Source organism: Protopterus annectens, chromosome 4.part0 (genome assembly GCF_019279795.1).
Source record: "Protopterus annectens isolate FY-2018-M chromosome 4.part0, PAN1.0, whole genome shotgun sequence".
In the NCBI taxonomy this organism is placed as follows: domain Eukaryota; kingdom Metazoa; phylum Chordata; order Ceratodontiformes; family Protopteridae; genus Protopterus; species Protopterus annectens.
Window position 1 is genome coordinate 903,118,811 of NC_056733.1, and position 12,442 is coordinate 903,131,252.

Genomic DNA, 12,442 nt, shown 5'->3' on the forward strand with positions numbered 1-12,442 from the left:
AAGAACGGATTTGGACTGCAAATTAGAACTGCCTTCCCTATCAAGGGCTAATATTAGAGTATAAGCAAAGAGAAAGAAATACGGGAGTCCTAAATGAAAAAAACAGCACTGGTAGAGTTTTTAGTAGAACGTAGAACAGAAGTTGCCCTTAAGAAAGGAATAATTAGTAAAGCATATAAAATATTGCTTGATAACTATAAGAATCAAAGTAGGTTAGAAAGGACTGGAAAGAGAGACTGGATAAGCAATTCACAAGGAAATAATGGGAGATATATGCAAGTTTTGCAAGTATGCAAAAAAGTCTACAAGATGTACGATTTTTGCTACGAAATGTTTATATAAGTATTTTTATACTCCAACTAGACTCCAGAGAATTTTTCTTCTGGTAGACAGCAAACATTGAGGTGCGATGGGGAAGAAAGTGGTAAGTGCGAAAATATTTTCTGGGAGTGTAATGAGTTGGCAGACTTTAAAAATTCCCTGCACACTACTCTATCAGAGATACTGGGAACTGGTGTATCTAGGGAAATGAATTTTATGAGCTATGATACAGAATCGTAATTGCCTAGACATAGAAATACTGTGCTGAGTATAATTATGGTGGCCGCCAAAAAAGCAATTACTAGAAAATGGAAATCAATGTCTAAACCAACTGTAGTAGAGAATACAGTAACAGAGATAAAACAACTGGAAATGGGATCTTTAAAAAGGGTAGGAACAAACTACATAGCAAAAAATGGGAATAGTGGGAACAATACATACAGGGGAGGAATGAGGTTTAAAAGGGACAGGATTTGAATGAGTTATGTAACGCTGACTGAGTGATTGGGTGGATTATAAGTGATGTGCAATGTTTGCAACTAAAATTATGCCAATGTGGCTCGTTTTCATTTATGTAAATGCATGACTGCCTATGTGATAACTGATAATTTAATAAAGATGTTTCTTGTTTAAAAAAAAAAAATGAAGGGATAATTTTCGGTAATAGTGTAGAAGCATTGATTGTAAAGGGGGTGACAGGAATTGCATTCGTAGCATCTTCCAGTAGGGGTCACTGTACCTAAAGATGTAGGAGCACTGACTGTAGGAGGGCCCACAGATGCCACAGTCCCAACTTGCCAACCTCTCCCATCATGGGTGACTAGAGGCGATGATGTTGGAGCACTTACTGTAGGTCCACTCCTGGTTTCTCCATCTCAAGTCTTTCCCATTAGGAGTGACTGTAGATACTTCTGGACGAGCATTACCTAGGAAGAGGCTCACAATTGTCACAATCCCACTCTCCACCAGCAATGTCATAGTGTAGGAACACACACATACACAAACACACTCTGATTTCAGAGAGCTGACAGTTATTACAGTCCAAGTATCTCACACTAAGAGTCACTTCAGAAAGGTCCATAGCGTAAATTGTTGTGCAGGAACTGATAGGTGCTGTGGTTCCAGTTGTTCTCAGCAGGAGTCAAAGTACAATAACTGGATAAAGCTCACAGCTACTGCTACTCAGTCTTTCCCAGACTTAAACGATGGTACAGAAGCACATACTTTGAGAATTTCACTGCTGCTGCAGTCCCCTTCTCTCACAGCAGGTGTCACTGTAGGTAATATGCTGGATATCACTGCAGGGGTCTGCTTCTATTTACTGAAAGGCCAAAATACCAACAGCCACAATGCTGAGAAGAAAATCATGAAACACTGAATCACGAATCAGGTAAGTATGCACAGGGCAAGTGAATACTTGCCTAAAACAACAGTAACTAACAACGCACCAACTACAACCCACCTAGGTGGGAGGCTATTCCCCCCACACACACCCCTTACTATATATACCAACTCCAGGATCGCACTACAGTGGCAAAATGGCATAATCCCCCCAATGGACAAGTATTCACTTGCCCTGTGCATACTTACATGATTCATGAATCCATGTTTCATTACTTTCGTCTCGGTGTTATAGTCGTCAGTATTTTGGCCTTTCAGTAAATAGAAGTAGACCCCACTGCAGCAGTTCTGACAGTGTGGGTTGAATGTAGGGGATATAACTGCAGTAATACTGGCAGTGGGGGTTGGATTTACAGGAAAGTCACGCTAGATATCACTGCAATAACACTGACAATAGAGGTTGGATTTAGGGGGAAAGTTATGTTGGATATCAACTGCAACAATACTGACAAGTGGGGGTTGGATATAGGTTCATAGATTCATAGATTAATACTAAGCTAACTGCCCTTGCGAGCCATTTTAAGCCTAGCCAATTATCCCTTGTGAGACTCAAACCCTGCACCTTGTGTTTGCAAGGCAAACACCTTAACCATTAGGCCACCCTCCCAACCCCCCAAATAATCAGCAATTGCAAGCTTCAAACTCAGGACCCTGCACACTATAGCCAAAGTGACTTATCACTAAGCCATTTCAGATGTTTCAGGGGAAAGTCATGCTGGATCTCACTGCAGTAATGCTAACAGCAGGGGGATGAAGTAGGGGAAAGTCATGCTGGATCTCACTGCAGTAGTGTTAACAGCAGGGGATGGCAGTACGGGAAAGTCATGCTGGATCTCACTGCAGTAATGTTAACAGCAGGGGATGAAGTAGGGGAAAGTCATGCTGGATCTCACTGCAGTAATGTTAAGAGCAGGGGATGGCAGTTGGGGAAAGTCATGCTGGATCTCACTGCAGTAATGCTAACAGCAGGGGGTGGCAGTAGGGGAAAGTCATGCTGGATCTCACTGTAGCAGTTCTGACAGTGTGGGTTAGATGTAGGAAGATATCACTGCAGTAATACTGACAGTGGGGGGTGGATGTAGGGGGGAGTCATGCTGGATATCATTGTAACAGTTCTGACAGCACGGGTTGGAAGGAAGGGGAAAGTCACACTGGATATCACTGGAGTAATAATAAAAAGCAGGGGTTGGAAGTAGGGGAAAGTTATGTTGGATATCATTGTAGAAGTTCTAACAGTGTGGCTTAGATATAAGGGGGATATCACTGCAGTAATATTGACAGCAAGGACTGGATGTAGGAGAAAGTCATGATGGATACTACTGCAGTAATGCTGACAATGGGGGTTGGATGCAGGTGAAAGTCATGACGGATACCACTGCAGTAATAATGACAGTGGGGGTTGGATGTAGGGGAAAGTCGCGTTGGATACCACTGCAGAAATACTGACAGTGGGGGTTGGATGTAGGGGAAAGTTGCGTTGGATACCACTGCAGTAATACTGACAGTGGGAGTTGAATGTAGGGGAAAGTCTGCAAAACTGCACATTTTACAAGTAGGTGCAACTAAACACAAAAACAACAGTGGCTTGTGGGTATATTAAAGCTACTAAACTGAATGACTCTTCTAAAATGACCTGAAGTCAGCAACCCAAGTTAGATTCATCATGCGATTTAAAAGTTACAGATATAAAGAGATAAATAACCTGTCCTAACCTTTCTCAGGATCTCTGTCTGTGACAATCCGGTAGAAGTAGAATCCATACACAAAAGTTCGAGCTTCCCCTGATGCATGCGCGATGAGCTGTTCATCCAACATTTTCTGTGAATGGGAGAGAATGCAATGAAGAGTTATACACGCAAAAACATTAGTAATGAAAATTACTTCAAAATCAAAACCATAAAACTCCTTTCACTGTGAAATCCTGCTGTCCCAGAAATGTTATGGCTACCCGACATGGATTTACATTTGTTGTGTATACAAGGATAAAGCAGAAAACCTTAACATTTTTAAAAAATAATTTCAGTCACAGGCATTCTGTTTTACCCCCAATTGTGTTCTCCCCTGACATGCTCTGCTGTATGTCCATATATCAACAGGGTTATACTCCCACACAGCAACGCCTGCTGCAAAACGTTACTGTCCTGGGAAATGACAGCAAGAAAAGTCAGTAAATTTGAATTTTGTTTCCCCAAAGCCCTACATCTGATTATCAGAACAGAAACCTCCACCTAGATCTCCTAACTGACCTGTTTGCTTCCCTTGGGGCAACAGTCTTATAGCTCTTTTGTTCACTGTAGAGTGAGAGTTAAGCACTGAGATGGAGCCATCATCAACAGTAGGGGGTCAATGATTTTCTGTTCAGCCTCATTCCACAAGAATACAGAGTCAGTGCTCCTGGAGTTAAGCACAGAGCTATCACTGACTTCTATGAGAAATGTAAGTCCACAGATAACTTCACACACACTTTTACAGGAAATGCTACTGCAGGTTTTCACTCTCCATGAGGAACCTCTATGGAGTAGATATTTTCAGAAATGCACCTCTCTCCTCCTCACTAGAGGAAAGGAGTGGGCACAAACTTTCACTCCACTCTCTCCAATGGCAGAGCTGCTAATTGAACCTCAGTCGTAAATCAAGATTTTATCCATCTATGTCATAAAGAGTACAATAACATTTTATATCACACCTGACAATTAACAATACAATGACACTTTGAAAAGTATACATAATGTAAATTCTACTTATTCAGATTTTTTACTCATTTTAAAGGGCGCAATCAAACTTAAATGCTACTTTTTCAACACAAAATTAAACAATGCAATTAACCCTTCTCCGTGAAAACTTAAAATGCCCTCCATTTTATTTCAGTTAGGTACCCAGCTAACGCATATCAAAACACTAGCAATTATTAAACTACACTTTTAATCCTCAAATCCATTACCTGCACATCCTAAAGTACTCAATACATGCCACAGCACTGACAAGACTTCCAGGATGCCTGTGCAATGGATCAATAGGTTTAGAGCTTTCACAGTGTGAAAATTGAAACTGTGTGGAAAAATACAGTAAAAACGATTATTTGGCTAGACCTCAGTTACTAGAGAGAAACTGGATTGCCCAGACACTAGCAAAGAAGAAATTTGGACACAATAAGAGAAAATCAATAGGAAAAGGAGAATAAAAAATGAATGGGAAGAATCTATCACCTGTTCAGCAAAGAAAACAGTTCAATATCAGTTTTTGTGTAGGAGACGACTTCCAGTATTTTGGAGGAAAGATAAATCAAATACACTCAGAGATGTTTAACACAAGTGAAACATTGAAGTAATGCTCATAAAGTCAAATAACAGAAGGCTGAAAAACAGAGGAAACATGAAGTAACAAAACTGCAAAAGTTAAGAAGTTAAAATATACGTCTTTACCGATTATTTCAAGACATCTGGACAAAGCCTGACATAATGGGGGTGGGGGTGGCAAAGGTTCAAAAATAGGGAAGGATTTTAAATATTGTTCTTATAAACTTCGAAAGTTGCAAATAACAGGATTTGTGTTAACATGCTTTTTCTGAAGGATATGAAGTCTGCAACTCAAATGTATGTCATTATTTAATGACTTCAGTCCTAAAATCATCACAGCAAATTGGCAGAAAACAATACATTTTATGAGGAACAAACTAAAAATATGAGGTAAAAATCTGAACAGTTGAGAGATACGAGTTGAAATGAAGAAAAGGGTGGCTGAGCATTAGGATTCTCAAAAATAGCAGTTTCATAAATAGTAACGTTAGCAGACAAAGCACAGAGAGAAAACCTGAGATTTTTCTGCTGTACCACAGAAACTGAAAGGAACAGATTTTGTTAATTTTATGAAAGCACTAATAAGCAACTGGATTAGTATTCCACAGCAGGATTTAAGTGAAAGGGCACGTCATATATATTCTCCAAACCTGGCCATGAGAAACCAGCCAAACCCTGCATTAATAAAGATGTAATCCTACTAGCAGAAAGAGCTGCTGCTGACAAAACTGTGACAGAAGGGAAAAGCATGAAAGGTTGTGGACAACAGAGTATTTGTGGAACACAATTATTCCCTCTGAAGAGAATCAGGATTATCCAAGCAATCAGTGAATATCAAGAGGCAGGCGTGAAACGTAAGCTGCTGTGTCCAGCTGCCTTCAGAATATTTCTGCCTAGAGGATTACATATTTATGAATGCAGAACAGACTGAGAAGGAATTTAAAAAGTTCCTCCAACAAAGTGGGCATTGCTTCTCACTCTTATAGATTCATAGTTAGGTACTAGGCTAGCTGCACTGCAGGCATTTTAAGCCTAGCCAGTTTCCCCTTTTGTATAATGATATTACAGTATATACAGAGATTTTGCCAGTGAAACCTTTTCCAGTGCTCCAAAGGAAAATGCTGGAGTCTCAGGGAAAAAAAAAACTTCAGTGAACTAGAAGAATCAGAAGTAATCTGGACCTAAACAGAGTCTGGTCTTGGGAGATGATCAGGAAGAAGATCAGCAGGTCTGAAATTAGTGACTAAACAGTAGACTGAATAATAAGGGATAATTTTTAAATATTGTTTTTATTAACTTAAAAAAGTTGATAAAATAACATGTTTTGCATTAGCATGAATTTCCTGAAGGGTATAAAGTCTCTAACACAGATATCTTTCATTATTTTCTGACTTCAATCCTAAATGATTTGCCAGAAAATCAAAACGTTTATGAGGAAGAGACCAAAAATATCAGGTAAAAATCTGGAAATTCTGCAAAAAATATGGACAGTTGAGTGGTATGTCTTCTAGTCACCTCTTTATTCCCCATCACACCTATAACATTTGCTATCTACCTGAAGAAAATGTCTTTGTTGTGTGCTTGAGAGTATAAGAATTCTCATGTAAACACTTCCAAGCAAAAATTCTAAACCTTCTATACTTGGGAGTCGTACCTATGTCCTTCCATTGCTCCTTTATGAACTGCTTTCCTAGACTCTCCTCCTAATCTTTTCTAACCTCTTCTGGCTGATTCTTAGTTATCATGATATATTTTAAAAGTCATACTAATTTCTCATGGCTGTACTAACTTCTCATGGTTTTCACAGTAAAGTCTTTTCTACATTTAACTAAAAACTCTACCCAGAGCAGATCTTTCACTTAGGACTCTCCTAACTCTTTCTCTGGTATCAATCTCTGGTAAGGAAGGCAGTCTCCAACCTGCAGTTCAAACTTTTTATTGGCCCCATCCCAATAAATTACTAACCCCACAATAGTTACTTGTCCCAAATACCTTGGTTTCTTTGCCATTTTTTCTGGTAAATTCCATCTCTCTCTTGCCTATTTTCTGTACCCCTAAATTGCAGCCATCACTACTGGCTGAATATTCTTTCTCCAGTCTTAGTTCTAAAAATACATTCAGCAACTTTATGAATATAATATTCTGTGTGGCTATTATTCGCCTCAGCGATCTATATCCAAAATGGCACTCTCCATTTATTTCTTCAGCTCCTCCCCCACTTCATCATCCATTTACATTTCAAATTATAATATTCTGCTTGTGTTATGTAAATGAGCTTTATCAGCTTAGTTGTAAAATATCCCTTCAAATCAGATAATCCTAAACCACCTTGTTCTACTGGAAGAATCAGCTTATCTCGCATAATTCTTGATCTCCTCCCCTGCCGGATAACTTCCTTCAACTCTTTTTTAATTCTTGTTCACAACTTCTCTTCTGGTTGATAAAAATATGCCCGACGTACACAAAACTAAAGGGACTAAAAACATTCACTATTTGTTGTAAAACCAGCTCACCGAAAAAAATGTCAACATTTTTAATAACAGCACTTTTGTTCCCAACAATTTAGGGACTTCTTCAGAGTTAAAACAGCAACTGTTAATATATCAAGTCACCCAACCAAAATTAACCCTCATTTAAAACGCAAAAGAGCTGTAAAAAGGCTACTGGGGTAAACAACTGAAAGTATGACATTTGTACAACTATCATCACAATACATAAAAAATGCATAAATAAAAATGCACTCATTAAATATTGGCTATCATAATTATTTACATGGTACAAAAAACCTACTTGCCTAAACGTGCTTGAAAAATGCAATATATATATATATATATATATATGTGTATGTGTTAGTAAATGCTACTTCAGTAAGCACAGGTGTAAAATATAAAAATGCATGTAAAAAAGGAAAAAGAATATGTGGGTGTGTATACATATTAAGGCTAATGTACGAATATTCACATCATAAAAGTGCTGCTTTTTGTTTCAAAACACTTGAAAGGGAGACATATCCATTCATACTTGGTTCTATACCTGTGCCTTAACTGATAGGTTACTTCATTATTTTTCAAAATATTCTCGAGTCCCCGTCTCTTTTACTTTCATTTACTTTGTCTATAATAAAAAATACAAATTTCTTAAAGGCATCACAGTTAATGGAGTGTCTGTATATGGCATTTTTGATTTCCCTGGCAATGTCATACAGATATCCATAAATCCTGTCTCAAAGTCTTTTTGGAGTTTTTCCTACATAACAAGCTAGGCAGGATGTGTGTGGCTATATTCACCACACTGATAGTTTCAGAGTTGTAAGCCCCTGGGCAACCAATGCTTCCATCAAATATGTCAGCACTTACATAGGGATCATAATTCACATACCTACAATATTTACATTTTCCACATTTTGCCATCTTCCTCTTTGTGCATACCATTCAAACAGTACCCTTATTACATTCTAAACAATCCTTGATATTTCTTCCTTTACTATAAGTAATCTGAGGAAATCAGCCAGTTCACCTTTAAGTCCCTGGGAAAAAATCAAGTTCCAATTTTTTTTAACTCTCCTACTGACCAAAGGTGCTTCTCTATTGTAAGGTATAACCATAGTCAAATTTTTACTTGGCATACCCAGTACTCTGCTTCTTTGCGTCATGGTACTTGCTGATGGCATGCCCAAAAGAGAGCTGAACTTGGTGTTTTTTGCCCTACTGATTTTCTGTTTTGTTTCATTTAATACGCTAAATGGATATCCCCATTTAACTCATTCACTCCAATGGAGCTCATTAAGTTTGCACTGTAACTTCCAATGGGCGGAGCCTAAGCCTTTTGATAGAATCAAATTATGTCGTCACATTTAAAACAAATGCTCATATATGTGGAACCACAGGGGTTATGAAAGTATAAATGGCAAACCCTTCAGCACAAACTATTTTTATAGTGGTAGTATTTTTTAGGTTCTAGGTCTTAAACTGAATTTTATAAGCCACAGTAAACACAGTAACTATTACATTTGTAATATTTTGTAAACAACTTACAATATCTCAGCAACCACTCAAGTTACACATGTACTGTCAGCAGCATTTTATTCATCTAGCTGAAAGCTTTTATATGAGGCTAAGGAATTATGTCTTTGTTACTTGGTTGTTGAGATACGTAGAAAAATATGAAAATTATATCTATATAAATTAATATCATAAAAACAAAAGTTAATATTTACTTACCTGCACTAGGCAAAAGTCAAATATTAACGTAGTTCGGTTTGTCACTGTGTAAACTTTAAGATGAAATCTTTGAAACCCTTGTACATAAGCGTGGTTTTGAAATTACTGATGCAAATGCAAACAAGCAATATGTGATACCTAGAGGTATCAGTAGGAGTTAACTACAGATGCACCTGGAGGCGTCACTCTGACGTAATGACTTAAGAACATACGTATGACTTTGTCAAACTTATCCATTAGCACACTGTCATCACTAATCAGCTTAAGACAAGCATACCATTTGCCCTTTAACAATACTTTGCATTTGGTGATAGGGGGAGACAACTATCAACATGCAAGCAGGAATGTGAGAATGTCTTATTGTGGAAAATGGTGGATGGAAACCACTGATTAATGTGGTCTTTCCCTATAGTAACATCGAAGTTGTTAATCTTATCAAAATTATACTGATGAGTAAACTTTAAAAGCCTGTGGTGTTGTTTAAATAATCAATAAAACACAAAGTTGCATCATACTTCATTTCCATAAAATAAAAATATCATCCAAGAACTAATATACAAAAAGTGTTTCTTAGGACAACATCCAAAAATCATACAATACCAAACTCTCATTAACAGAAAAATCTTGGTTTTCACTTATGGTTTCCAAAAAACATAACAATTCTATATCATGTGGAATGATGGAAAACTAGTTAAACTCTATAGTAAAGAACAAAATGTCCTCACTAAACAAAATACAGTTTTGTTCTCCAACAGGTGCCAGGATTCTCACAGCACTTATGTTTTTTCGTCCAACAGATGCATATACTGCCAATCAACATATGTCGCAAACAGTTCTGTTTTTGATCCAGCTGTGGCAAACATGGACCACAGCGGAGAACTACCCACATCTTTGGGAATTTTTGGGATTCCAAAAATCGATAGTATGACTACTGATGATTGTTGGCCTTCACATGGTCAGCAATGACTCCTTGGCAAACCATATCAAATAAACAGTAAGCAATTTTAAATTAGGCTATGCTGACTTCATTTCCTGATACCCTATTGCAAGTGTCAGTGTTGTTTAAAAGTTCCATCATTTTCCTAGAACATTTGATACAATCCATAAGAACTACACTTTCCCCCTTTTCAGGCTTTATGGTCTGGTGCTTTTGTCAATAACAAGCGCCTTCATGACCAACTTCTCCAGCTTACATCTTCCTGGAGCGTATGGTTCATACTGTTCATAGTGCTCTGATTCGATCGTCACAGCAGGCTTCAAACACTGCAACAGGCAGGTATATGAAAGGATTAAAAGTACTTCTTTAGACTACTGCCAAAGGTAAACTATTCCATTACCAAAAGTTTCAAATTCAGGCTGTGTGTGAATAACTAGCTGTATAAGAACACTTCTAATGTTTAATTTTAATTGGGGTGCAAAGGTGAGTCCTTTGCTAAACAAATTCTGCAACCTAACCAGGAAGATTGTAAACGTATGGCTTAAGACGTGCTTTTCTTTTGGCAACAGTAATAATACAGCAAATGCTGATAAAGGCAGACCGTCAGGCATGATGAAAAAAATCTGAATCCCAACTTAAGAAACCTAAATCTCTGGGACTGGCCAAGGCATATTTCAAGGAATGCATTACACATGGTTTGATTCCAAAGGTATTTTGTTTCTGAAAATTCCCTAATGATACTGATGATGCCATGCTTGTATGTGACAACTTAGTGGCTCTATTTAACATAGTGGGATGTGAAATGATGGAAAGTCTAATAAAACATAATGTAAAGCAGACTGAGGGACTTGCGGGTGAAGCCAGGGAGTTGCACAATGCTTCTGCTAATGATTTACTATTTTCTACACACCAGGATGAGCTTCCAGCTATATTTTCTAAGATAGATAAGTTGTGACATCAAAACGAGAAAAGAAAAAAGCTTATATGTGACACCTGTGATTATAAAAAAAAGTTGGCATATCCCAAGCAAATCAAGCATTTTCTTGCAATGCTTCAAAGATTACATCTGTGAACAATAACCAAGATGGGGGAGAGACTGTTGAAACTACTTTTGATTTTTTTAAATTTTCCACCTCTTTAAAAGTCAGACAGGATAATGGAGAAATACTCATAGGCAAAGGGCGATGAGGGTCGAGGTGGAATAAACTGCCCCTTTCATCCCAGGTGGAACAGAGGGCAGAGCAACAACATGAGTATGGTTTCAATTAAATGGCAGAAGTGACTATTCAACAGTCAGGATTTTTAATTACACTGACGTAGTGGATGACTCATTTTATGGATTACACAGTAAAGGATTTTCTTTTGTCTATTCTGATATAAGCAATTTGGCAGACACCTTGGTAGAGCTTTGTCTGTAAGCACATAAGCCAAATGTTTCCTTACATTTTAACTGCACAAACAAGTCACAGTCATACCAATACAGTGGGCATTTACATGTGAACTACTTGTAATCCCTCCTTACAACCCTCTATTTAAGCTTTTGTCATGAAGTGTGAAGGGACATTAAGGAACTGTCCTAGGAGGAGAGTATTTTTTTACAATAACTTGACGGCTATGGAAAACAGGGTGCTACATTTCTTAAGAAGTAATCATGACTTCTGACTGATGGAATCTGATAATGAGGTAAAGGGGGATGGATTGTTTTTGTAAACACCGTGATATTTTCAATGGTTATGGATTACACATTTTAGTCAATGGTTTCTTTTAATGAAATGAATGCTGCATACTGTTGTACTGACAATATGCTACTGGATTTGTATATTAATTGTGTGATATCTGCTGAGCTTTATTATTTTGAGGGTCCCTGTACCAATCACTTCAGTAATATTTGGGATCCCCAAAATCCATAAAACATCCAAGATCTCAACGTAGTGGGCAAGATCTGGTTCCTCCTTGTTTGTTGATGTACTAAACTACAGACACTGTCCATCTGAAAAGCAATCTTCCCAGAGGGGAGAACGTCTTGAAAGGCGTGCAGTGCTAGGAGGACTGCTGTCATATCCAGGACATTGATGTGTGTCTTGGCCTCTTCTGGGGACCATGTACCTTGGACTGTCCTTCCCAAGTAGTTCTCATCCCACCTCAGTTGGGAGGCATCTGTCGTCACCATGGCCATGGGCAGGGGGGAGAACAAACGGACAGCCTTGGGAAACTTCAACCTAGTGAAGCCACCAAAGATGTATTTTGCAAGCTTGTGTGATCTTTAC

At 38.1% G+C, this 12,442-nt stretch overlaps 1 protein-coding gene across 1 annotated transcript in view; it reads right to left on the reverse strand.

Moving 5' to 3' along the window:
- Positions 1–12,442, reverse strand: part of DEPDC5 (DEP domain containing 5, GATOR1 subcomplex subunit) — a 2,513,958-nt gene that overhangs the window by 542,463 nt on the left and 1,959,053 nt on the right. Inside the window, exon 37 of the mRNA XM_044068865.1 lies at positions 3,435–3,540. Within this exon, the coding sequence (XP_043924800.1) occupies positions 3,435–3,540 (106 nt within the window). The remainder of the gene's footprint in view (positions 1–3,434; positions 3,541–12,442) is intronic.